The following is a 24,629-nucleotide window of genomic DNA, read 5'->3' as shown; positions in this document are numbered from 1 at the left end:
ATTTAATTGCAGAATAGAAGTTGCATCAGTAACTCCACACATTGTCTGGGTCCTTTCCCCCGCCTCTGAAATGATTTATTACTAAAGATGTCGAGTGTACTGCTCTGTAATCATACGTTTTTTTTTTAAAGGTTTATCTGGCTCTGGGCCTTTTTTGCACCTGCATAAGGGAGAGCAGCTTTTTAACACGACTTGTGTCAATTTGTTGTCACTTTATCAGAGAGAATGTGTTTTGGTTCTGTCAGTTAAACTAGCACAAGGATCAGTCGAAAAAGATAATGCTGCCTTTGTTTCGCTTCAGGAAGAATACAAACAGATACATCTAAGATATCATGAAAGCTATAATTTAAATTTGTGCCTCCTGATCAATATTGCAGTATTATAATAACTGAGGCTGTCGTTCCTGTTACAGGTGGTACCATAGTAGGTCACATTCATTCTGTCTCGTCTGTTTTATTGTGAATGTTTTTTTTTTTTATGTACTTCATAAGACAAACTGCTGCAGAATCTTGTACAATGCTTTTCTCTCATGTAATTCCTCTTCTTTTTCTTTTCTTCTCACAGGCTTGCACTGGAATTGACAACATTGCAGAGGCGATCACTCTATTAGAGCTTAATAACTGGGATTTAGTGGTAAGTTCATTATCTGCAGGCTTTGCCAGACAGACTTCAACTTCATCTAGAGTACAAGTTCAAGAGGGCAGTTAACATCCAGTAAACACACATTCTGTGCAATTAGGCCATGGCCAAATTCTTTCTTCATTTTTCGCGAGCATGTTTTGTGAAGCAGGCAGCATCTTGGCCACCCATAATGTGGTGACTGTGTGAGTGAATGTTGAGTTGAGAGACACTCTCTGTGAGAAAGAATGTGTTCTGCCAAGTTTGTATTAACTCATGATAAGTCTGAGTAACGGAGCCCTTTATTGCTGACCAGTGCATATTGAAGGGGTCAGTCTATATTTAGACCTGGGCTGGCAGGAGTTCAAAGCAGGCAGTAGCAGCAGTGGTAGGACAGACAGTGGGGCCTGGACTCACTGCCCCTGTGTACATCTGATGACTTGCAATGTCACTGCAGTAGCTGGTAGTTTTTGTAAACGGTGACAAAACTGTGCTTGTGCATGCAGGGGTTGTGGGTAGTTAAATAAACATTAAAGGGATGCTCATGAGCATTGTTTCCGCCAGGAGCAGGGAGTTTTTGTCTTGTGATCAATATGATTAGTAAATAACAGTCTAAACGGTATGAGATGTACTGCCATTGCTCTTTTACCCTGAATGCTAATGTTTTATCTCATAAAACTGGAGGAGTTTTTTTTATTTCAGGGGAGATAACCCGAGGTAAAAAAATATGCAATATAAAAGTAACTCAATCACTCAATCCACTCCTCTGCTGCCTGTCTGCATGGTCACTATGCTACAAAACAGTCACATTACTGCCACAATATGGCTAAATACATTCTATCCTTCTCAATCCGTATACACAGGGCACATTAGAGTATAGAGAATAACTCTATCCTAGCGTTAGCTATCTCAACCAACCCACGTCAGTCATCTTCTTTGGTCTGAATTCTCATTGTAGTTCACTGATGAACTCCTGGCACGACACTCTAACAGGGAATAACATCTGATTACATTTGTGTTTACTTCAATTTATATCTTCATATGGTACCATGAACTTCTATTTTTTTTTGATTAATGGATTATGAAGGACTACACACTCTTTTTTTCTGTAAATAAGCAAACTATAGCCTTCTTACAGGCACTTTTCAAATCTCCAGTGCATGCTTTGATACCCAAAAGATTAAAAAAGAGATCCGACATCTGATCCACAGTGTAGTGAAACTTAAAACAAATGCCGTCGTCAAATTTTAGGTACTTTTATGGAGCCTTTACCCAAACCAGTTTGTGCTGTTGAACATCATATTGTGGCTTTTAAAAGCGAGATACTTTGCTCACACAAGTATTCTGACTCATAGTATGAATAGTGCACTGATGTGTGACTAATTACAGTATACAGTAGATCCGTTCTATTCCAGTAAGCTGTGACAGTGAACCAGCAAAACCAGGGCCCTGAAAGCTAAATGGAATCCAGCCTAAACAATAACCGCAATGGAGCAGAAACCATGATGAAATATTTATTAATAACAGAAAATAAAGAAACAAAGGACTAATGTCAAAGGGTTGAGAAACTCGAGGATATTCTTTCCTCAAAACAAAGAAAAAGCTCACTGTGATTGAGTGTCTGCACCATTCATTTAATAAAAGCTTCGAGGTGCCCTGAAGAGTTTTTGACCTCAATTAGCACCATGGAGTTGTTTTTCTGAGCGTCTTCCGGCTTTGTTTATCTCACCGTGGCGGTAATGCGCCAAGATATGCAGCAGTGCGCCGAACAAAGATGGGGAAGAAGAAGACTGCTTGCAAGTAAACGTGGATGTAAACAAGCCAAATGTTTTATGAGGAAGGAAGTGCTTTCCCCATATGTCTTACATAATTCAAGTATCAAGAAGGCACAAAATATGATTTCGGGAGAAACACTGAACAGACTCATAACTTAAGTTTGTTTACAAGAAGTCTCCACCGGCCACCTTTTGGGTTTCTTCAACCTTCCCTGAACAATTCTTGCAGCAGGACTGGTAGCATTATCTCTTTGAAGATCCAGTGATACATCCACCAATACTTTATTAGTTTGTTTTGCAGTGTTAGTGTTAAGACCTTTTTGCCGTTCCATATTTCCTTCGTTCAATAGGGGGGATGTGATTATGCCAGCACGCAACAACTCACTTCATTTAGCTTGTTTTTGCAGTGAAGAACAGTGAGTGTTCGAGAGAAATCCAATCAATTGTCCATTCAAACAAAGGCCCAATGCAAAGCGCTTATTGTCGTGTTTGTCCTTTGAGCTCTCTTTGTTCTGACCAGACACCCTGTTTGAATATCCCATCGTTCTCGGTCACATTTTGTTCGGTTTTGTCTGAAACTTCTGCGGACAGCAAATCTAACAAACATAATGTTAGAGAGTCAACCAAAATATAGAACATTTTGCCTGGTTACATGGTCTGGCTAGCTGTTCAAATCAGTCACCTTTGCAGGCAATCTGTCATCTTTTGTCATTCTCTTTGACAAAGTGTGTTGCAAAGGTAGAACATAAAGTAGTCCTGGTCTTGTTCATACGGTGTTCTGAATGACATGAAGCACCCCCCCCCCCTCTAAAGAAACACATGTACATTTTTATCCTACAATTTACAGAGTTGTGTCTTGGCATACACATACAAATACCAAATGTATTTACTTACTTATTGTTAAGTTTGGAAATGGAGTGCAGTTCTCTTAGCTACTGTCAAGATACCTGTATAGAAACATATGCTCTTTGAAACATCTTTGAAACATGCTCCTTGTGTATTAGCTGTTATTCCATGTTTGTCATCCTGCACTTTACTGATTTAAAGATGGAACGGGTTGAAAATGGCATTATAATGTTGTTTAATTTACCTCCACTTTCATTACAGGCAGCCATCAATGGAGTGATACCACAGGAGAACGGGATTTTACAAAGGTAATAATAACCATAATGCCACACGTTTATTCTAAATCCGAGGAAGTGTATTACTTCACCGTACAACACTGAACACAGGCTACCTGATCATGCATATCATTGCACATCATGCACTGTGGTTCCTTCTGTTGTCTCACCAGAATGATCGATGATCATGACAATGCCACGGAAATATGAATGGTACTGAGGAATATGCGCCTATGGCACTTGGCGTGCATCTACGATGTAGATTAGCATGCAACAACTTTCAAACAATGCAGGAAATGTGAAACCAAAGCCTAAATGCATTAGCAGGAAATGTAATTCCATGTTTCCCTGAGCTTGGGTTCAGCCATGATTACAGTGGGTATAGTTTGTACACCACTGATGAGAATACATTTACTCTATCACCACTTCCATGATCAAAACACATCATTCATATCCAGCAAATTACACCAACTTAGATGCTACTGAGTTTGGGCAGAGGAATAATATAAAAGGCTGCAACTGAGAGGAAAGTTCCTGCCAAGAGTGTAGTTGCACACAGTTACTAATATAAAAGGTTTCTTTCATTTTCCCTCAGCGGTTAGTTTACACTCTAGAATGCACTGGGCTGATCTGAACCCTCTCAGACTGGAGACGTTCGGTTAAACCGCTTCATTTTGTGTACACACTTGTGTGCGCGCGCATGCATGCATGCATGCATATAGTCCGGTGTGGTTCAGGCCCTTGGGCCATGAGAATATTGCCGGTCCTTCTCAAGGGCACACACATTGCTTTGAATGGAGGCTGGCTGGCAGTGCGACCAGCAGCCAGCACATTTACTAAGTGGCTGGCACTGGTTTCCGTAGGCTGGCGTTGCCCAGTAAACAGACTCTGATGACGTGACCTGAGCTGGAGCCAGTTGGAGGCTACGCCAACGCTCCCATCTAAAATGCATTTCCTTCCTCCCTTGTGTCCTCTTTCGTAAGCAGGTTGGGAATTATCAGAAGCTTTGCTTTGTTAATCAGCATCCAAAATTCCTCAGGCCACCAAAAGTGATTTCCTGGTAGGACTTGATCAAAACCGCTGAATTCTTCTGTTTGAATGCTTCACTGGTTCACAGTCTGTCCACGGGTGCAGGGCTCACCAGGTCTGTCTGCTTTGGGACACCTGCTGGACTACACAGGAGTACAGCGCCATCTCCATCTACCAAACGGCAACAACGGACAATTTACCGGCCTTCAGTGTTACTGTGCCAAGTTTAGGTTTTACTTGTTTATTTTTTTTCTCAGATGCTTTCAAGAAGTGTAAGAATCCTCTTAGCAAGATCTCTCTTGTTTTTCTTTTTGCTTCATGGAGTAAAATATCAGTCTCACTCGTGTATCATCTGTATCTATTTCCCCACAATACATATTAGATTCTAGATATGAGATGGTAGTTGTGCAAATACTGCCATATCCATACATATTCCACGTGTTTACATGTTCTCATGGTATGATTTCCCTGGTGTATTTTTACAGCCAGTTTCCAGCATTTAGATGGTTTAACATGCTCTCATGTCACAAAGTGGGATGAACTTGTCTTTTCACATCCATTAACTCGTACGCAGGGTTTACATCAGACCAATCCATCCACCCTTGAAAAAGTAAAACATCTGAAATAATCTCAGAACAGGCCAATATTTCAGGATACAATTAGTAAATACCCGCTTACTTTTTTTTTTTAGAAACTATTCTACTTGTCCAATTATAAGTTTAGAAAAGATTTGAATCTTCATCTAATTGCTTTGTTTGTTACTGAGGTGGCTTGTGGAAGAGCCCGTTATAATGTAATGTAAGGGAGGCTGGGTGGGAAAGTCGTTTTCTGAAAGTCTGATTGTATATAAGTCTATTAGAAAATGATGCTACTTCTCATTTGATTTATTACTCCGTAAACATTTTAAAGATGAGTTTATGGTCTGAGTCGCTCATTTCAAGTCTTCTTCAATAGAACACGATATTTATTTAGTACATTATGGTCTTATTTAGAGTAAAATAAACGATAAAGCAGGGTATGCTTTAGAGCAAGGCTAGCTTATGATTGACAGGTCGCTACCACAACGTTGTCCGGTCTGGGAGTTGTCTGTGTTTTCGTCTTAGGTTGCCTAAAAAATGTCTTATTCAGCGTCTGGTTGTATTACGGCCTAAAACCAAGATGGCACCAGCCCAAAATCCAAACTCAAGGCTATAAAACGTCCGTCCACAAACCAATGTGTGACGTCCACTTCTTTTCTACAGTCCATGGTATAAACGAGGACAAAGATACGTTTGGGGTTGTCACAGATGGAGATATTTATGTCTGATAGCTTCTGGTATGTTTTGATGGTTTCTTTCGTCCACTGTTTTCCGTCCTGATCTTGCATGAAAGACCATCGGATATGAACTTAGCGGTCAGTCTTCGACACCATTACTAACCTTGTCACCTCTGTGCAGTAACTTTTCCAGTGAGGCGAGCCAGTCCACCATGTTCGGACCTCCTAACCAATCAGAAGCAGCTGACGCGGCAGCAGGAGGTGCAGTTCCTCCCCCCTCCTCTTCGTCTTCGTCCTCCTCTCCTGCATCGTCCTCGACTTCAGCTTTTTGCCCCGTCAACCCCGCCTCCCGACACATCGTAGAGCACCAGCCCCGGATGCTCAACTTCAGGGTGGAGTACCGGCAGCGCACTATAGAGCTGGTACTGGAGGAAGGCAGCACAGTCGGTGAGCACCACACATACACACACACACACACGCACCGATATAAGTATTGTGTACAATCCTCAATATATCAAACTGCCTCTTTGCACATTAATATACATTTTCCGCGGCATACATCTAATTTACAGGAGAAATCAAAAAAATCCTCGAGGCAGATCTTGGGATTCCAGTGTCCAAAATGCAGCTGAAGGGATGGAAGAGTGGAGATGTATCCGATAGTGTGAGTTAACAGACCCTATACATGTTGGTCACAAACCGGCAAGTGAAGAACACACAATGAAAAGGGGGGAAAAAGCACTGGTGATATGAGCTTATCTTTTCTTACTTTTGTTTTAGCAGTTTTACTTTGTGTTCTGTGTCTTGATCTCAACAATTTCATTTCAAATTGTAGTCGCAAGGATTAGAACAATAGCATACATGACATTGTTTTAATGCTGTTATCCAAAACATCCTATAAAAGCATGTTCACATGAAGCCTCTGTGGTCGTCATGGCCAGCGTGCCAACATTAGTCTTGCAAAGAGATATACCGTATTTTCCGCACTATAAGGCGCACTTAAAAGCCTTTAATTTTCTCAAAAAACGACAGTGCGCCTTGTAATCCGGAGCGCCTTATATATGGATCAATTGGTTAATTGGTTGATCCATACTGGTTGTACACGGTGCTCTGTCAAAATGTTTCAGTACGACTGGTAAACTACAAAGCCGCACCGCGGTAAACACCGGTACTGTGCTTACTCCTAGTCCAACACCACTTGTGTGTATAAAGACCCCAAAATGGCACCTTTCAAGAGACACGCTTACGACGCTGAGTTCAAACTCAAGGCTGTCAGCTACGCAGCCGAACATGGGAATAGAGCAGCAGCGAGAGAATTCAACATTAATGAATCAATGGTACGGAAGTGGAGGAAGCAAGAAGATGACCTGTGCCAAGTAAAGAAGACTGAAAAGAGTTTCCGAGGGAACAAAGCGAGATGGCCACAGTTAGAGGACAAACTCGAACAGTGGGTTGTTGACATTTGTTGACATTCCCTTTAGCACAGCTCCATCTAGTGGATGCATAACGCAACCCCAGTCAAACGTTTGACTGTAGTAGCTTCTATTCTATGCGCCTTATAATCCGGTGCGCCCTATATATAAAAACAGTTCTAAAATAGGCCATTCATTGAAGGTGCGCCTTATAATCCGGTGCGCTTTATAGTGCGGAAAATACGGTAATCATCAGGAGATGAATGAAGTGTACATTCTGATGAAGTGAGCACAAGTATATTTCCTTAAGAAATCATTATCTCCACAGCTAGAAGTACTTCCTTGTGAGTGGAACTATTTTGAAGTTGTATCTCTGTGCGTGTGTAATCAGACGGTGATGAGAAGTTTACACCTGCCCAAGAACAATAGCCTGTATGTCCTGACTCCAGACATCGCCCCGACTGCCAGCACCAGCAAAAACAGGTATGAAGCTCAGCATCCAGCACTCTCTCACTCTTCCTATTATTTGTAATTTCACAAAAAACCTCCTCCTCTTCCCATCCTGGTACACTTGTACTAGTAACTATGAAATACTCCTGGTGATGGTATGAGCGTAGTACCTAGTAGTGAACACGAGGTGGCGGTCTTTTTCCAGTTATGAAGAAGATGTGTCCAGAATCCAGCAAGCAAACACCATTTTCGTTGGTATATTAAGAGACATTTGACCTGCTGGTGCACATTCATTTTCTCCCGTCCATTGTGACATTTTGAGAGGGACATCTACCGCCGCAATCTCTGTTGTGTAAATAACAATTTTCCCTCCCGTCTTTGTTTCTTTCAGCCTGAAATTGTTGCTTGGTTAAGGTTGTTTCCCGTCGTACTCTTCATGGACTGTGTTTATGATATTCACACTTTTTTTTTTTTTCAAAACACGCTAGTGTTACTTTAGTGTTGGTCACCTAGTGACGAGAGAGATTTGTTTATAAAGCTTCATTAAGCCAGTGTTCTCCATGTTCATTTCAGTGGATCCGTGGCAGTAGAAGCAACCTTTACTTCTGAAATGTCAGGCTGCTCAGTGTAAAGCCAAAGCGGTAATACAATCACAGGTGGCAGCCGAACATGTGATTGTCCTTTCATCAGTTTAAGGTTAACATCGTCCAAAGAAGTCATATCTCTCCCTTCATTTCACCTGCGTATTATAGGGAGTCCAAGAACTTCTTGTTTTTAATTTGAGGATAAGAGCGTTGGATTGTTGAAAATAGATATGTGTGAGGGGACATACAAACAAGAACTTTGGAATGATAAAAGAAGAATTGGGCAAAAATACAGGCAAACTATAAGAGAATATACGGTTCCATAAGAGACGGTTCAGAAGAGCAACCATCCCCAACAGTTCTGGACATAAATAACGGTGAAACGGTGAAAACAAAAAATAGGTAGTACTTGAAAAATTGAAGACAGACTTTGCAGATTTAATTTAAGAAAAACATACTTCACCTGACTTTGATGATGTATTTTTATTTGACGTTGGAGGTGGTCATGGGCCCAAATACATTTCTTAATCGAAATGGTACTAAAGAAGAATTTATAAGGTCTGTAGTCGAAGCAAAACTGAAGACGGAATCCAAAATAAAAGGTATTACATATGAACCTTTCAAATCTCATCATCTTTTAGATCCTCTTGTATCTTTCCAAGACATGATTTGAAGATGGTCAAATTTTGTCAGCATGGCCCATTAATAACAAATAAAAGAAACGAGCCTGCATCGATCGTGCCTATTCAACACCAACTATTATTAGAGCGAGAAATTCAAATCCACTTTCTCATGTTTTGTTGACTTTCAAAAGACTTTTGACTGGATTTAAAGAGATTTGCTCGCCTTTAAATTCATGGAAGCGGGGGTGAATGGTAGATTTTCTAAAGCAATCCAGCCCTTGTATAGTCGCCCGGTTGCTTGTGTTGAGATCAATGATATGATTACTGACTGGTTCAATACATCTTTTGGAGAAAAACAAGGTCATCTCCTCTCCTCTCCAACTCTTTTCTCGTCTGTGAATGATTTATCTCTCCACATTACGGACGCTAATAGGCATTAAATAGGGTATTTTATTATACACGGATGGTATCAGTTTACTGGCTGAGTCTGACCTACACAAAAATAACAGTTTTGTCTCGGTTCCTTTAGAATATGTTGCATATAAATACTCAATTTCTCTTGATGGATGGATGACGTATGAGGTTGGAAAAAGGTCCTTTCTTGACTCTGCATGGAGCGCTCTAGGAGCTTTAGTTGCACAGTTTAGAGCTGGTACTTTCTTCCTGGCCATTGATTACGTTTTGATAAAACATTTAAGGACACCTTTTGATGTGATTGCCAGGTTTACTGTATCTCTTGGAATTAAGGAAACGGCACGTTATCAAAATGTATAATCAGATAGGCTCATAATAAGGAATGCTTCAAAGGAACATTTATTTCTATTAGAGTTGTTTATGATCTCACTTACGATGGCCCTTGTTTGTTTGTTGACGGTGGATTCTAAAATTGAAATTGTACTGTAACGCTCCCCACATTTCCTCGCGTTAGCAGCCAAGCAAGCATCCACATGTCACCAGAACACTTGTAAAAGAAGTCATTTGGCAGTTTGCCGCATTGCCTGCTAGTTAGGCTAAGTGGTAGTTATATTGTGTTGGCAGCTAATGGCCCTCATCTCCCCAGTCTTCCCTCCCTCTCCTCGTCTTCTCACTCCCCCACTTACTGCTGTGTCTTTTTAGCAGTGCCGTTGCCATTTTTCCAAGTGTTATCGATATCATTTTGGGTGTCAGGAGCTCATTATTCTGCGTCAGCTATTTTGGTGGAGGACAGTTGTGTGTGTGTGTGTGTGTGTGTGTGTGTGTGTGTGTGTGTGTGTGTGTGTGTGTGTGTGTGTGTGTGTGTGTGTGTGTGTGTGTGTGTGTGTGTGTGTGTGTGTGTGTGTGTGTGTGTGTGTGTGTGTGTGTGTGTGTGTGACCATGCTGCCATACTGGGAGAGGATAGGTGACAGATCACAGAGTAGGGGGGGGGGGGGTGCAGTCCCCTGTAGCGGGACCAAACAAGCTGTTAGCTTGCAGTAAAAATAAACTGTGGTCACACCGTAAATCCACAGGAACTGCAATTTGTGTGCAGTGTGTGCAAATTAGTTGCAGTAGACTGAGGTTGCAGTAGACTGAGCTCAGTGCCAGTAAAGGCTCCAGGATAAAGTTGGCAGAGAGGGACGCACACATTAGCGCCATCGTACCAACTCAAGGTACTAGTCTGTCACTATCTACCTCTGCAAGGTTATTGAAAACAAAATTATTAAGGAATCAAATTATTGTGCTTTACATTACAAACCCAATTATTAATCACAGATGTATAACTCTTCCTAAAAACGTGTACTTTTCATTGTACTTTAATACGTTTTCCCACTCTCAGTAATGCTCAAAGTCGAGTCAGTTAGACACATCCTCTCTATCGATTGTCTTATTATAGAGTGTTGCAGGAATTAATAATAACACCCGGAATTGAGATTGCAATTTTTGCACGTCTGGTTCCCTCGTCTCCAAGTCGATGGTTTTTAAAAAAATAGTTTTTTGGTGAGATGCATGAAATAAGGTCTGTGGTTAACACAATCTTAAGAGATTGTTACGTACCAACAAGTGGCCAAATAAGTCTACAAAACATCACGCGGACTAGTCTGCCTTTACAGCCTCCATGTGTGTACTTGTGACCGTGGTGTAGTTCCATTGTACAGCGTTCCTACGCAGTATGGAATTAGATATCATATGATTTCCAGGTAATAAGTATGTAAAGAATAAAAGAGGGTATGGAACAATATTTGTGTTTCCAGACTATTGCCTCTATTCTGTTTTCTAAAAAATAATTGATACAAGCGGAGTGTTTTTATTTGTTATTAAGTTTAGGCTCTCACTTGATTTTTAGGAAGGTGGCACAACACGCACAGCCGGGCTGCATGAAAATAATAATTCAGCAGAAACCATAAGCTTCTTTGTATGGGTTGCAGTGTAAGAGACAGCACTGCACGCCATGATTATGACTCACAGAGACATAAAGTTGCTGTATAAACATTAATTGTGCATAATCTGTGAGCAGGTGATACAGAACCTCGTTAGTTCTACTGTGGTTTAGAATCTAGGAGTGAAATGCCACTTTAAGGAATTCTGTGTTATGAAACCAGGATAAATATTTAATATTTATTGTTGTTATTACTCTTAGTAAAAACAATGTTGTGGCTACTAATGCTCTTGTCCAAGAACTTGACCAATATTCTCAGTTCAAATTGTTATCTTTAGTTCTATGTTTTGTAGTAAGGTTAAAACTACCACTGTCTCCCATATCACTTGATTTGCTAGTTTGTAGTTGCAGTTATCTACCCAAATTTAATTTCACAATGTTTATTTGCTTCAAATTGTTGCTGAGTAAAAAATGCAAATGTCCCATAAATGGTAATATCTCTGGCAATTACTTTGTAGAGCTTGGCTCATGCAGCACACACACACACACCAAACTGACTGATTAAATAGTGCTCCACCGTCATTATGATCCCGCTGAGTAAACTCCTCTTAGTTGTCTTGTTTGATTAGAAATAAATCTTGAGGCTTTGGGAGATTTCCCTCTGAGCACCAATCCATCTCAGGTAGTTATTTAGTTAGCGATGTGATGTGCAGTTAGTACTGCGGTGTCAAAGCCCGGTCCCAAGAAGGTTTTTCTCTGTGGCCATGTTGATGACTGCCTGTGAATACAGGAGGGTGCTGAGCAGGACCTAATCTCTTGCATAAGTGATGAAGGCCTGATGAATATTTCAATGGAGCCTGTTTCCTTCCTCGTTTATTCTCCGCTCTGCTCTCGGGAAGCGTGTTTGCCAAGGAAAGGTTATTCTAATTTGAACTCTCAAAGAATTTTGAAATTGCAAAAACGAATCATTAGGTTTTGTGTGTTTTATTGCGGCTTCCCTCCCCCCCCGCATCTCTCCCTCTGTGTGTCAGCTATCCTGTAGCAGACTCACAGATGCTTTCGGTAAGATAGCGAGCTAGCTAGTTAGCTACAGCTACCCTGATGGGAAGTGTCTATCAGTGAGCATGCTGATTAACGCTGGAACAAGATGGCAGACCGAAACAGAGCAGAACCTGAATGGTTTCGCATCCTTCTGCTTTGTTGTGGATGCAAAATATGGAGGAGGTAAGACGAGCCTGTGTGTACTTCATGACCTCCTCTGTACGAGTTAGAGGGAACAACTCACCTGGTCAGTGTGTTCGTGTGTCTCTAATCAGATGAAACACGCGCGTGTGTGTGTGTGTGTGTGTGTGTGTGTGTGTGTGGTCAGAGAGAGAGAGAGAGTGTGTGTGTAGGGGTATTTGTATTTTGCAGGCACATGCCACAATTTGTGTGTGTGTGTGTGTGTGTTCCTCTGTGTCTGGCAGTGCTAGTTTAATAAGGTCTAGAGTCTGCTCTGTGCCGTGGGGACTCACAGCTTAGGCGATGGGCTTACCTCAGAATGAAACCAATCTGTTTAGCCTGCTCTTCTCCCCTGCAAAACGCTCCATTTTCTCTGTCCATAAAGTTAAATGACATTTTCCTCCCGGCACCCTTATGCCATGTCAAGTACCTCCAGAGATGTTGCAGGCCGACCTGGATGTCACAAGTGTGTGTGTTGAGTGAGAAAGAGACCTCTGACGGCGGAAGCAAACACCGAGACGTCCACATTTCAACCCCGTACCGCTCGAAGGGCCCGCTTCCTTCAGATGACAGCTGCTTTGAAAACATCCGTGGTGGAAGCAGGCGAGACAAAGGGGATATTGGACTTGAAACATGGGTGCTTTGTTTATATTAACCTGCAAGCCTCTTCAGACAGATGGCACATGTCTCCCCTCTGAATGCATTTGATATTTTGAGTAATTATATTTGTACTATGGAGCACAACGAGTGATCTGATTTTTCAAAGTAAACCTGGAACAGAGCTCCACCCACACACTCACCAAATGGCTCGTCGGTCTGCCATGAACGACTGCTAAGATGTTCCTTCTTTGCTTGGAAGGACAGAGTAACACTTCCACTCAGTTTACCCTCTATCTCTGTCTATTTAGGAGTCTAGCTGCCTGCCAGCAGTAGCTCGGGACTGTGTCCAAACATAATCATGATATTAGCTAGATCCTTATTTATGTGTCCCTACCCCTTCCATTTTTCTCACTCTCCCTCCCTCACGCATGCACACACATCGCTCTCTCATCCTTCTGCTCAGCCCTATTACATATGCATCCATCCTTCCCACTCCACACATTTCCAATCTTCCCCAGTTAGCTACAACAAACATTACATTTACATATTGATTTCGTAGTTTTAGTCAATGTAAATATGCTGTCATTACAGTAAATTTGAGCTTCTGTTAACATAAGCTCGTCCAGATCTGTGCAGATTAAGGGTGTGATTGCATAATTAATGTGTGCGCTACATATTAATTCCCCCATCCCTCTCTTTCTCTCAACTCTTCCTCCTCTCCTTGGGTTCTGAGCCCTGATTAAGTGCCTGCTTCGGCCCTTAAGCCTCCCATTGATATTCAGCCGCACAGACCCAGCGTTTGCTCAAAACGCTACTTAACCTCACAGCTTATTGTAAATGAAGCTTCCAAAAGTTGATTCCCCCCCCCACCTCCTCCTCTCTACGTGAAGCACACAAAGTGTCTGCGTTTGCGTCGTTCACAGCGTCTCCGTCACAGCTGTAAGCTGCTGAGCGAGCTGCGGTGCCAGTCCAGAAAGTCTGACCCCTCGGGGCCTCTTGAACAGATTGCGTCTTCACTGCCAGGTCTCTGCTCACAATGAAATCAGCATATGACAATCACTGTGAGAGTGTGAACATCTCAGACCAGTGCTTACCTGTCAACAGCATTTATTTTCCCACCAGTGAATGTTGTTTATGCTTTGAGGGGAACAAAATATAATTATTGGCGGTTTTTAACAGATTGTTACAGTTGAATAGTTTGATTTATAGATTGATCTTTTAGGTGTCGGAGTATTCATGTAGCTGGACGGGAGATAAAATGTGATGTTAAATTGGTTTTTATTCGTTTTTATTAATACTGCTGTGAGTTTCTCTCGACTCTGTCAGTGTTATTATTATTTTACTTCCATATTATAATACTATGAATTTCAATTAGAATTGAAGAATGTTTCGCCATAAAACTGATGCAGATAGAGATAGTAGCTTAGTTTAGGAACATTACATTAATCATAGAAACATCTTTAGGCGTCTGATAAGCTTACATTAGCCTGTAATTGAAATGAACTGATATGACTATTATCACTATACAGTCATGTTTCAGAAGCTAGACAGGCAGTGAAGTACAGCAGTTATCCAGCAGCATCTGATAAAGAGGTTTGTCTTGATGCACAGTAATGACTCTTCATTTCATTATTTGCGTCTTTGGCTTGAGAATGAAAGCAGTTGCTGGTCCCCTACATTCATGATCGTCTACACTCTGTAACAAAAGGATATCTCAGTACCTGGAGCAGCAGTTGTTGGTGTTAGTCAACAACCTCACGACACCCTGCTGTGTTGTCACTTTGGGCCGCTGTAAGTCGCAGTAAAACGTTGCCTTTAAGGCATCTTTGGTTTGTAGTTGGGAAGGTGCTGAAGGCCCTCCTGGGTTTATGTCATACTAGCTGCCAGGTTTATTCGCAATAAGGCAGATTGATGGACTCCATGCTGTTAATGTGCAGGTGGTCATAGCTGTGGTAGCCTGCTGTGCTGAGCGAAGCACTGGCCAGGCTTGTTAAGACACAAACCAGCGAAGTGGGCGACTCGCCCCCAGAGGAGGCTCCCACCTCCCCGTGGGCCAGCAGGTTACCACTAGTTGACAAGTTCCAGCTTGCCCTCCACTTGACTGAGTGGCTCTTAGTGGTAATGTTGTTGTTTTTTGTGCCCTCTTCTTTTCTTTTTCTTTTGTCATTTTTATGCCTGGCCTTTTTTTTTTCCCATATTCCTTTTCTGCATCAAATTCGATTTTTTTTAATCTCCTTCTGTGTTCATCCCCATTTCTTACTGTTTTATTTTTTTCTTCTCATTTAGTGATCTCCAAGAGTCGTTAAACCAGAACTTCCTGTTGGTCATCAGCCACCGCGAGGCCCAGAGGGACTACAGTCTCAACTTTCCCGGCACCAGAACCATACAGGAGGTACGACACCAGCATGCACGCAGACACACAGACCCTGCTGGACACCAGCGAGTCACTTTATACGCCCCCAGACACTCAAAAGCTCTCAGTAACTCACCCACAGACTCTCACACACATGCATAATATTATTGTACCTGAGTCTAGTTTCCCATAACGCCGCTTTCATTCCATTTGCCAAACATTGCTAGTCTATCTCAGCCATCGATTCATTATTCATCACAAATGATCACATTTCCGAGCACATAATTACTCTCACAGCTGCAGTCTGGTACACCCCCCCTCTTTTTCTCCCCACTCCCCCCTACACTGCATCTTTCTCCCTGTCTCTCAGCAGTCGAGGAGGCGGTTCTAATACTCAACATTGTTTGATCTAGGCATGCGGGAGCAATGGAAGGAGACAGAGTACCTTTCATTTTCCTCATCTGAAACTAAACAGTCGATCCGGGCAGCCTATGAAATATTTATAGTAACTCATACTGGACCCAGTGTGAAGGCAGTACACCTCGTTGTTCATCGGTTATTACTATCGCAGCTGCAAATGGATTTGAAGAGCATGGAAATATATCTGTGTGCTTGCCTATGTAGATGAGTAAGTGTGTGCGTGTCTGTGTCAATGTTTGGCCCCTCAGATCAGCACTCTCCTGCAGATGCACACACACACACACTTATTACTGCCCTGTACTAACCCTCCTAGGAAGACCTGAGCAGGCATTTGTTATTCACAGTGGGTAGCTTGCTGCCACAGGTGAGGGGAAATAAGCTCCCCAAAGAATGATCAGGTAAGATAGAGAGATCTCTCTATTGATTTTACCTCACATGTTAAGTAATCATTATTTGCACAAAAAAATATACGGGGTAGGGAATGTCAGTCTGTAGTTGTTTTCATTCATGTGGCAGCTTTACGTCATTTTTTATTTCGTGTTTTTTCATTTTGGTTTTCTCTTTATTTTTACAAGCAGCTAATTATTTACTTTCAAGCAATGAAAGGTGTTTCTCCCAAGTTTTTTTTTTTTTGCTCAGGCCTGGCTCCTCGGCGCGGGTGAAGATTACACTAATAATAATCAGGCTACTTGCGGGGCTTGTAATGGTGCTAATTGAACAGATTAGTACAACCAACATATGAACTGGATGAGGCCGCTTGCCTCCCTGGTTTCCTCCCTCTCCTCCTTCGCTCTTTCCCTTTTCTCCTCCCTCCGTCATCTCTCTCCTTCTCTCTCACCCTCTTCTCAGGCAGATGGTTTTGATGAGCACCCACTGTGAACCTTAAGTGTTTCTGCTGGGATTACAAACACTGGGGAGGGGTCCCTGCGGTGTGGGAGGGGGGAACCATGGACACAGAAAGGAGGCAAAGGACTGTTGGCTTGGTGGGGGTGCTGTAAGAGGCCATAGGGGATGGAGAAGGGACAATGTGGGCTTAAACAGGCCTCCATGTCGTGGTCTTTTCCTTACGCATGCTTGTCTTTAGGCATCTCAAGGCCCCCTGCAGTGAAAATGAGGCCCAGAACTTTAACCTGCATAGATCTGGACTCTGTTTGCCCCATGTTGACCATGCTCTTTATATATTTACTGTTTAGCCAGGGAACGGGCGTCTTTCCTTCTTTTAATACCGTAATGTCCACGTGCTAATAAATAATATGTCATTAAACCAAGTGTGCACACTATGTAAGGACTGATTCAAAAGGTTCAGTAGTCAGTGTGCAGAGCTACAGGTGCAAAGGCAGTTAGATAGTAGTTGTGGATGACCTCAGTGAAGTTGCTTTGGAGAAGTTTGTGATGCTCATAATGAAGACGAGGAGTTAGTTTGCGTTCGTTTTTTAAAGATAAAAACAACATAAGAGACACAAACAAGAGTGGGAGTGTATTTCTGTCATCATAAGAAGAATGCAACAAAGATGTAACACCATATTCAGCCAGCCTGACTCCCCTTTCTGCTCATACTGTGTCCACTCACAGACACATATGGACTCCACCACAGAGCATCTTTCGCTCCCCATTCTTCCTTTTGTCTTAGCTGAAGACTAGCCGATGGTCCCTGCTTGTGCATATCAATAGGGATAGACTCCTATCTTCTTGTTTGTCTTTGCCAAAGGCTCTTGCTTTGCCTTGTGGCTCTCAGGGAACGGCCCTTGCCCCTCCCTTTCTATTCCTTCTTTCTCCATCTCTCTCTCTCTCTCCCAGTGTCTCTTCTCTACCTTCTTTTTTTTCTCTATCTCTCTGGAGCGCAGGGCTGTGTAGACTCTGATTGGCATTACCAGACAAGAGTGTGGGGGTAAGTTGCTGGCTAGCTTCTGAGCTAAGCTGGAGAGCAAATGTTTGCCAGGGAAGTAGAGGGTAGAATAGGGATGGCTGCTGGTTTCGGGTTGTCCGTGACCAGACCAGTTGTCCTGGGGATTTCCCTCCTCTACTGCCCCCCGGGGCTGGGCCTGGGCCCCCATCTCTGCTCCGCAGCTGGGGGACATATAGGAACCAAATGCAGACGGGGCTACAGAGTTGAGAATAGGAAGGTTGGATCGAAAAAGGAATGAAAGAAAGGCATCTGGTGCCTAGGGGAGACGAAGAAAGAGAGCGAGAGAGAGCTTGTGACTGTTTAACGGAAACCTTTCCTTCTCTTTGATTTGCTTCCAGCCAGGGATTACAGGCAATTGGCATTTACAATGATTGGATCATTAATTTTGCCTTGAGGCATATTGCCCAGCAGCTCGGCACCACAGCCAGTCTAATGTTGTGTACAACTTGCTCATACACCCCTGCTTCATCTCTACATGAACAGCAACACACAAATCAGCAGCGCTGTGTTTGTCACTAAGACTTTGATTTAAATCCTGTTCTGCTCTGTTAAAGACATTTCCTTTACATTTTAGCTTCTGTATATCTGAATCAGGTTGATGGATAATTTTCATCATTGGTGCCATGTTCCGCTTCACACAGCCCAGTGTCATATACTGACATGCCAGCATCACTCCTTTCTTTTAGGTCAAACACATGGGAATAGTAAGTCACATTTACTGTGTAAAATTAGCTACTCGGAGTCGGATGAAATATATATTTGTCTGGATTTGTTGCAGTCTAACTTCTCAGTGAGATGTCTGTTTCGGCAGACAGGGGGCAGCATTAGACAGTATTGCTCCTTGTGTGCTGGCTGCTGTGGCCGGCACAGGCAACGATTTGTAACTGAGGGCTGCTCTAAAAACTTCAGCTACCTGGAGAAGGCATTGTGTCTCCCTGTTGTTCCGTTGCCACGTTCCAAAGGACTTTTGTTGTCTTTGATATGGTTGCATCAGAATTTCATGATAGCGCCGTACTTTTCAAATGGTCGGAGAAGACCTGTGTGAGTGCCCTGCAGATTGTGGTGGTGTAGATTCAGGTGGACCAGCGTGGTGTGTAGCTCTGTTTTCTGTCTGTGTTGAGATCAGGTTGTCCTCTGCCAGGTGCCTTCCACTGTCTGTCTCCCCCCTCCTCCCCTCCTCCACCTCTCACCTTCATTCTCTCTGTGGTGGGTGTTAGTTTGTTGTTTCTCTGATGCTGCTTTAACCTCTGACTGCAGCCTCTTCATTACTCGTGTTTATGCCTCTCCTTTCCTCCCTTTTCCCCTCTATTCATCGGCTGGCCAGCCGGTCAGTTAAATCCCTGTAGTCCGGCTGGTCAAACATAGATATTACACTCTGTAATAACACTGGCCACCCGCTCTGACCCCAGTCTGCTATCCTGGCCAAAGCTTCTCTTCATAAGGATGGGCCCCGAGCAGCGTGGTGTGGGATTTACGAGAGAAAGACAAAGGATGGACTGTGCCACTCAATTATTATTGTTCTTTTATTTGTTTCTTAGCTTGTTTGTACTGCAGATTGCTTTGCTATGCCAGGTCCAGCACAAATAAAATATTATTTCTTTGAGAGATGTACACCTTCAATAGAACATTTACTGTTGCCTTGATAAAGGGATGAAATCAGATTTAAATGTAGTAATTTCTGCAAGCAGCCCATAGTGTGTTAGTGCTTTTAGAACACCACACAAGTGCATATACAGATGCAAAGTAGTAATATTAGAGTATTGAGGTGAAAGTCTGCCCCCGCAGTCTTCTGAGCTCAGTGTTGTGCAGCTGCTTTCCTGCTTTGCCTGACATTGGCTTTGACTTTGTGTTTGTAGCGTATTTAAGTTTCCACCTCTATGACCAGCAGCCTTGCATATGCCCAAGGATCCATCTCTCTGCAGTGCTTTTTACAAAGACAGGATTTGACCCGTGTGTAGAGGGATCTTTGCTCCACAATTGACAGTTTTCTCAGCATCAGTGTCCAGCCCCCGCGGGCCTGAGGGGCAGAATTCTGCTGAACAAACGCACCAGAATCCACGGCCGCCGGCGCTCAGACGCCGACGGGGCTTTGATCACCTTCGGCTGGCGCACATCAGGCTGGCGTCGGGGCTTTAAACCAACAACCCACTGGACGGTGTGATGCGGCGCTCGGTGGGACAGGCGCTGCTGGCTGCTAACTGTTTAAAAGCACGGAATGTTATTAAGTGATGCAGATACAGCGTCTGCGCATGAATGGGAAAAGAGAAATACTGTTCATTTCAGAGCGTGGGGCTGTTGTTGCTGGGCATTAGCTGTGGCATCTAAGGAATGCTGATAACACTGGCTGTTTCTTTTGTTGTTTTTTCCTCCTCTCTCTTTTTGACTCATCTCTTTCTTCATCCTCTGCCTCCATCCTACTTTTTTCGTCTTGCTGCTGAATAGAGGATACTTTGATGTACCCCTGTCTATAATTTACAATATATATGTTTACCGTTAAACTAGAGTGGAGATGATTTCCACCTCTGGCTTTAATATTACTTAATAATGAGAGGATGGTAAAAAGTAAATATAAAAAGCCTTAGTGGACATTAATAGCTTGTAGTGTTTTTGTATTTTATCTTTTTGCATCATTAGCATTGTGTTTTTTTTGTGCTTTGAATATATATTATTAATTGTGTCTTCCCTTTATGTTTGCAGGTGAAGAGGAACATTTCTGACTTGACCAACATCCCAGTCCGACATCAGCAGTGGGACGGGTGGCCCGCGTCAGCGTCTGATGACTCTGTAAGAAGCACACAAAAACACAATGTAACGATTGTTACTCACTTACTTTAACAGATCGATACGAAATCGCCATGTTGCCCTCACTGACTCTTTGATCCAAACACGGCTTTCTCAACTATATTAAAGCCCATGGTTCACAGATGACTGATTTACATTATTTTGATAGTAATAGTGGAAACTGTTCCACGCTCCGTATGCAATCTCGAAACCATCTGTCAGAAGCATGAGAGTAAGATGTTGAAGCTAATTAAGATGTCAAAGACGGTTCCCGTCCTGTGTCCTCTATATGTGGACATTAAAGCTCACATCATTGAGTCCCACTGACCTCTCCTGTCCCAGGGTCGCTCTTCCCAGCCATTCACCCTGCTCACAGTCAAGCTGATCAGAAGCAGCCCTCATACAGAACCTTGAGGAACCTCTGACCCCTTTTGTCTCACCCCTTCTTTGACAGCCTATGTGTTCCCATGCTAATTGTATGGCATGGTTTATCATGCTACATTGAGGAGCTGTTGTGCACACATTCTTGTGTTAACCCCTAGCTAACGTTTTCCTTTTAGATCTATATGATTATTGGAGTGTTTGTTTTTTTGTGTTATCATATGTGTCGCATGCCAGAGCTGGCTCTACTGTAGCGACGTAACTACAGATGTTCGATTCATTTATGGTATTGCACTTGAACGATAACGGCACCTGTTTTTACGACTTGACGTAAAGCTTTTAAGATTAACAGTGAAAGCAAAATACATTGTGACTAAAAGGGCAAAGGACAAAATGTTATGCATCCTTTCACTAGCAGTATAGCCGGTAACCACCAAACAAACCATACCGCAGTGATGCAGATTTATTGTTGTTGGCATCATCTTTGTAGACATCCAGCTATGTGATCAGTAAACAGCCTGGGATTGCAACAGAAGTACAAATTTTCGTTCAAATCTGAAAGCACATTGTGGTCATGTGGCTCAATGACTGACCTCAGAGATGCGTTTATGTATATATATATATACGTATATATATATATATATATATATATATATATATATATATATAATAAAAAAGAAAATTCAAAAAAGTTTCCCTTACCTGAATATCTTTTGGACTTATTTTTATCCAATTTTTTATGGGATGGGGATTAATGGAAACATTATTACATCACTAAAATAATTTGCAACTGTGAGGAATTAATATTTGAATAGTTGGCTGCATGAATTGAATAATATAAAATATTTCCACTAATTGTGAGGAATCACTGTTTCAAAAAACTATTGTATGTTTTGCCAAAGGAAAAAAACATTTGTTTTTAGATATTTATTAAATAAATATTTTTAAGTAGAGTTAAAGCATTTGTGTGTATTTCATTTTGCAAAAATATGTGACCTAATCATTAAAACCAGCAATGCACTTAAGATTGTGAATTTCATCCCCGAGTAAGCCCTACCAATCTCAATGTAATCTTCAAATAAGTCGGGATAAAGTAGAATAATTCTATTTTTTACCTTTGGTATTTTTGCGATCTGGGATCTTGTTATCAGTGAACCTCTGCTCGGGCCCCGAGGTAGCCGTGGATATGATTGCCAGGGATCATGAATAGATTGCAGCTCATTGTGGCATCACAGGCCCGGTTGGCACCTGGCTAACGCACATCTGCAGCGTCTGTTTCTTGGACGAGGAGATATTAAAAAGCACAGAGACAGAAGTGTAATAATGGCCTCTGCTCTAGCCACAGCCCTCTTATTGAAACCTCGGAAGGTATTAACAGAGAAAGCCCAGGGCTTGGCTGGGCGGGTAGGGAGCCAGTGTTAGTGTCTAGCTCATTAGCCCAGTCTCATCTCCCGGGGTTTAGGCCAATAAATATGGCAGCCAGAGGCCCCAGATTACGTTTAGCGCTTCACATTAGCCCACTTTCAGCAGAATCGATTACTACTTAACTATGCTTTACCTTTTAAGTCTGTGAAACAACTGTTCCTGCTTACATTTACGTTTTTGTGTGTGCATATTTGCATTTGTGTGTTTGCAAATGTGCCTGTTTTAGTAGACACACTGCGTCTTTGGCTGGGTGTCAAACTTTTTAGAAACTAACTGAACTGTGTCTGTAGCATCAACATGAGAAAAGGTCAGATAAACATAGCCATTGAATGTTTTCCTTTCCTTATTGCAGTTTTTATATTGTACTGTATTTTATTAGGTAAAGTTCATGATCGTAAGCATTGGTGCCGTATTTAAGAATTTGCTGACGTTATGTTTCCATTTTTATTTATTTATTTTTTGCAGAGAATTTCTGTTTTAGAGACTTTTAGATTAAAAGTAACGTTTTGGTATTCTTACGGAAACTGCAACAATATCAAAACATGTTCTAAAATGATACCCAGTGCTGAATGTGACAAGATAAGATAAGATAATCCTTTATTAGTCCCACAGTGGGGAAATTCACAGGATCACAGCAGCAAAGTGGACAGTGCACACAATATACAGAGTAAAAATACCGGTGTAGTTGCCTCTAGCATGGATGCTGTAGCAGTTGAGTTGGTAGTCCCTTGTTGAATTTTCAGTTGATTTCTGCAGTTGCTGCAATAAATAGTCATAAGTGAAGAGAAGCAGGCACAGGAAGCATGAACATGTTCTTTATTATAGTTAATCTGATTGATCAACTAGTCCAGAGTATCTCTTTCTCAGTTCTTGTGTTCTAAGAAAGAGATACTTGAGTGGTTTCATTGTTTGTTTTTTATGTATTGTTGAAGCGTAAGAAATTCACACCTTTCAGGGAAACTAGTGGTGTGTTACGTCACCCTCCCTGATACCATCCACTCAATGTGTTTCATTGTTTATTGTGCTCTGAATCATTATGGAGGGATGAAACTGGATCTGGATGGATAATGCTCAGGTAGCGCTGGACAACAGATCAGTTCATTCAGTGCACTGTGTGTTATTGTATGTCGTGTTAGACCACGGAAGTTGAACGTCAAAGGAAGTCGCACAAAGTGTAGTTGAAGCAGTAACGACGTGAGTGACGCTCAGTACTAGCAGGCAGATTGTGTTGACCTAAGTCACTGGTTTGATATATTTGTCAGTGTTTATGAGAATATAAACAACACATCAACATTAACTGCAGCGATACTTTTGATTTGCTTCATCTCCTCCTGCAATGCAACCCTCAACAGTGGCTGCTAATGTGAAAACCTCCCTCCCGTTGAGCTATCATCAATCATTGTTCCGATTTCAGGTGTGACAAAGCCGAAGCACACCTGACACATGACCGGACACAGTCGGCAAGTTCCATTTTTCTTAAATTTAGGTGCCATGATTCCACTGCTCCTCATAGATTCATTACAAGACAGTTTGTAGTATTTGCCATAGTAGCCAAGTAGAGGATCACACTGTCAGTCTCTTTTGTGTGTGTTTGTTTGAGCATTTATTTGAATTGTCATCGGGTTTACTGCATCACAACAGTGTTGACAGACCTAGAAAAGCCCTCCGTTAGAAGAAAAACAACCGTTGTTGTATTTCAAACTTTATGGAATTAATTTGACTCAAAGTACATTAAAACAAACACTTCAGCATTATTTGTGAATACCATGATCGAGCTCTGCCTTTTAAATATCCTCACGATTCTCGTGGCTTTCGCAAAGTTGTTCTGAAGATGATGACGACAGAGGTTTTGGCAACAGTCGATGTTGAGAGGCCAACAGGACATTGACTTCCTGTGCAGTTTGAAATGCGTTGATTGAGCCTCTTCCCCTGCTTCCTCCGTCTCCTTCTCTTCTTCTATTTCTTCGCCAAAACAATATAGCTCGGAGAGTTTCCAGACGGGCCTCCTCTCATTGGACCTGTTTTGATTGGCACTCTTTCCTCCACTCCTGTTGGAGTGATTGACAGCCAGTGGGACATCCTTATTACATCCCCTCATCTCTTCAACCTCCACCACCACCCACCCTTCCTTCCAGCCAGTAATTGCTGACATTTATGCAGTGTTTCATGGTGTTTGCTAATGTATTAATGCTGCGGAGCCTCGGCGATTCCTGGCCTTGTAGGCCAGCACCTCCCTCCATTTCCCAGCTGGCATTAATGGAATCCTCCTCTACCTGATAGGGGCCTATTAAACTGGGGATTTATTGAGGGGGGCCTCGTGGTTTCCATAGCAACTGGGCT

The 24,629-nt window shown here is 42.3% G+C and overlaps 1 protein-coding gene across 3 annotated transcripts in view; it reads left to right on the top strand.

Annotated features, from left to right (window-relative positions):
• faf1 (Fas (TNFRSF6) associated factor 1) overlaps positions 1–24,629 on the top strand; it is a 59,308-nt gene that overhangs the window by 1,706 nt on the left and 32,973 nt on the right. For all 3 annotated transcript variants that reach the window (XR_012953083.1, XM_076087897.1, XM_076087898.1), the window contains exons 2-8: positions 565–633; positions 3,501–3,547; positions 5,980–6,245; positions 6,371–6,462; positions 7,602–7,693; positions 15,310–15,415; positions 20,400–20,486. Coding sequence is in view for 2 of the 3 variants with exons in the window: in XM_076087897.1 (XP_075944012.1) it covers positions 565–633; positions 3,501–3,547; positions 5,980–6,245; positions 6,371–6,462; positions 7,602–7,693; positions 15,310–15,415; positions 20,400–20,486 (759 nt within the window). In the remaining variant the exon portion in view is untranslated. The remainder of the gene's footprint in view (positions 1–564; positions 634–3,500; positions 3,548–5,979; positions 6,246–6,370; positions 6,463–7,601; positions 7,694–15,309; positions 15,416–20,399; positions 20,487–24,629) is intronic.

Source organism: Anarhichas minor, unplaced genomic scaffold, assembly GCF_050575085.1.
Source record: "Anarhichas minor isolate MPS153535 unplaced genomic scaffold, ASM5057508v1 ptg000010l, whole genome shotgun sequence".
NCBI lineage: Eukaryota > Metazoa > Chordata > Actinopteri > Perciformes > Anarhichadidae > Anarhichas > Anarhichas minor.
This window is presented reverse-complemented; position numbering and strand designations above follow the sequence as displayed.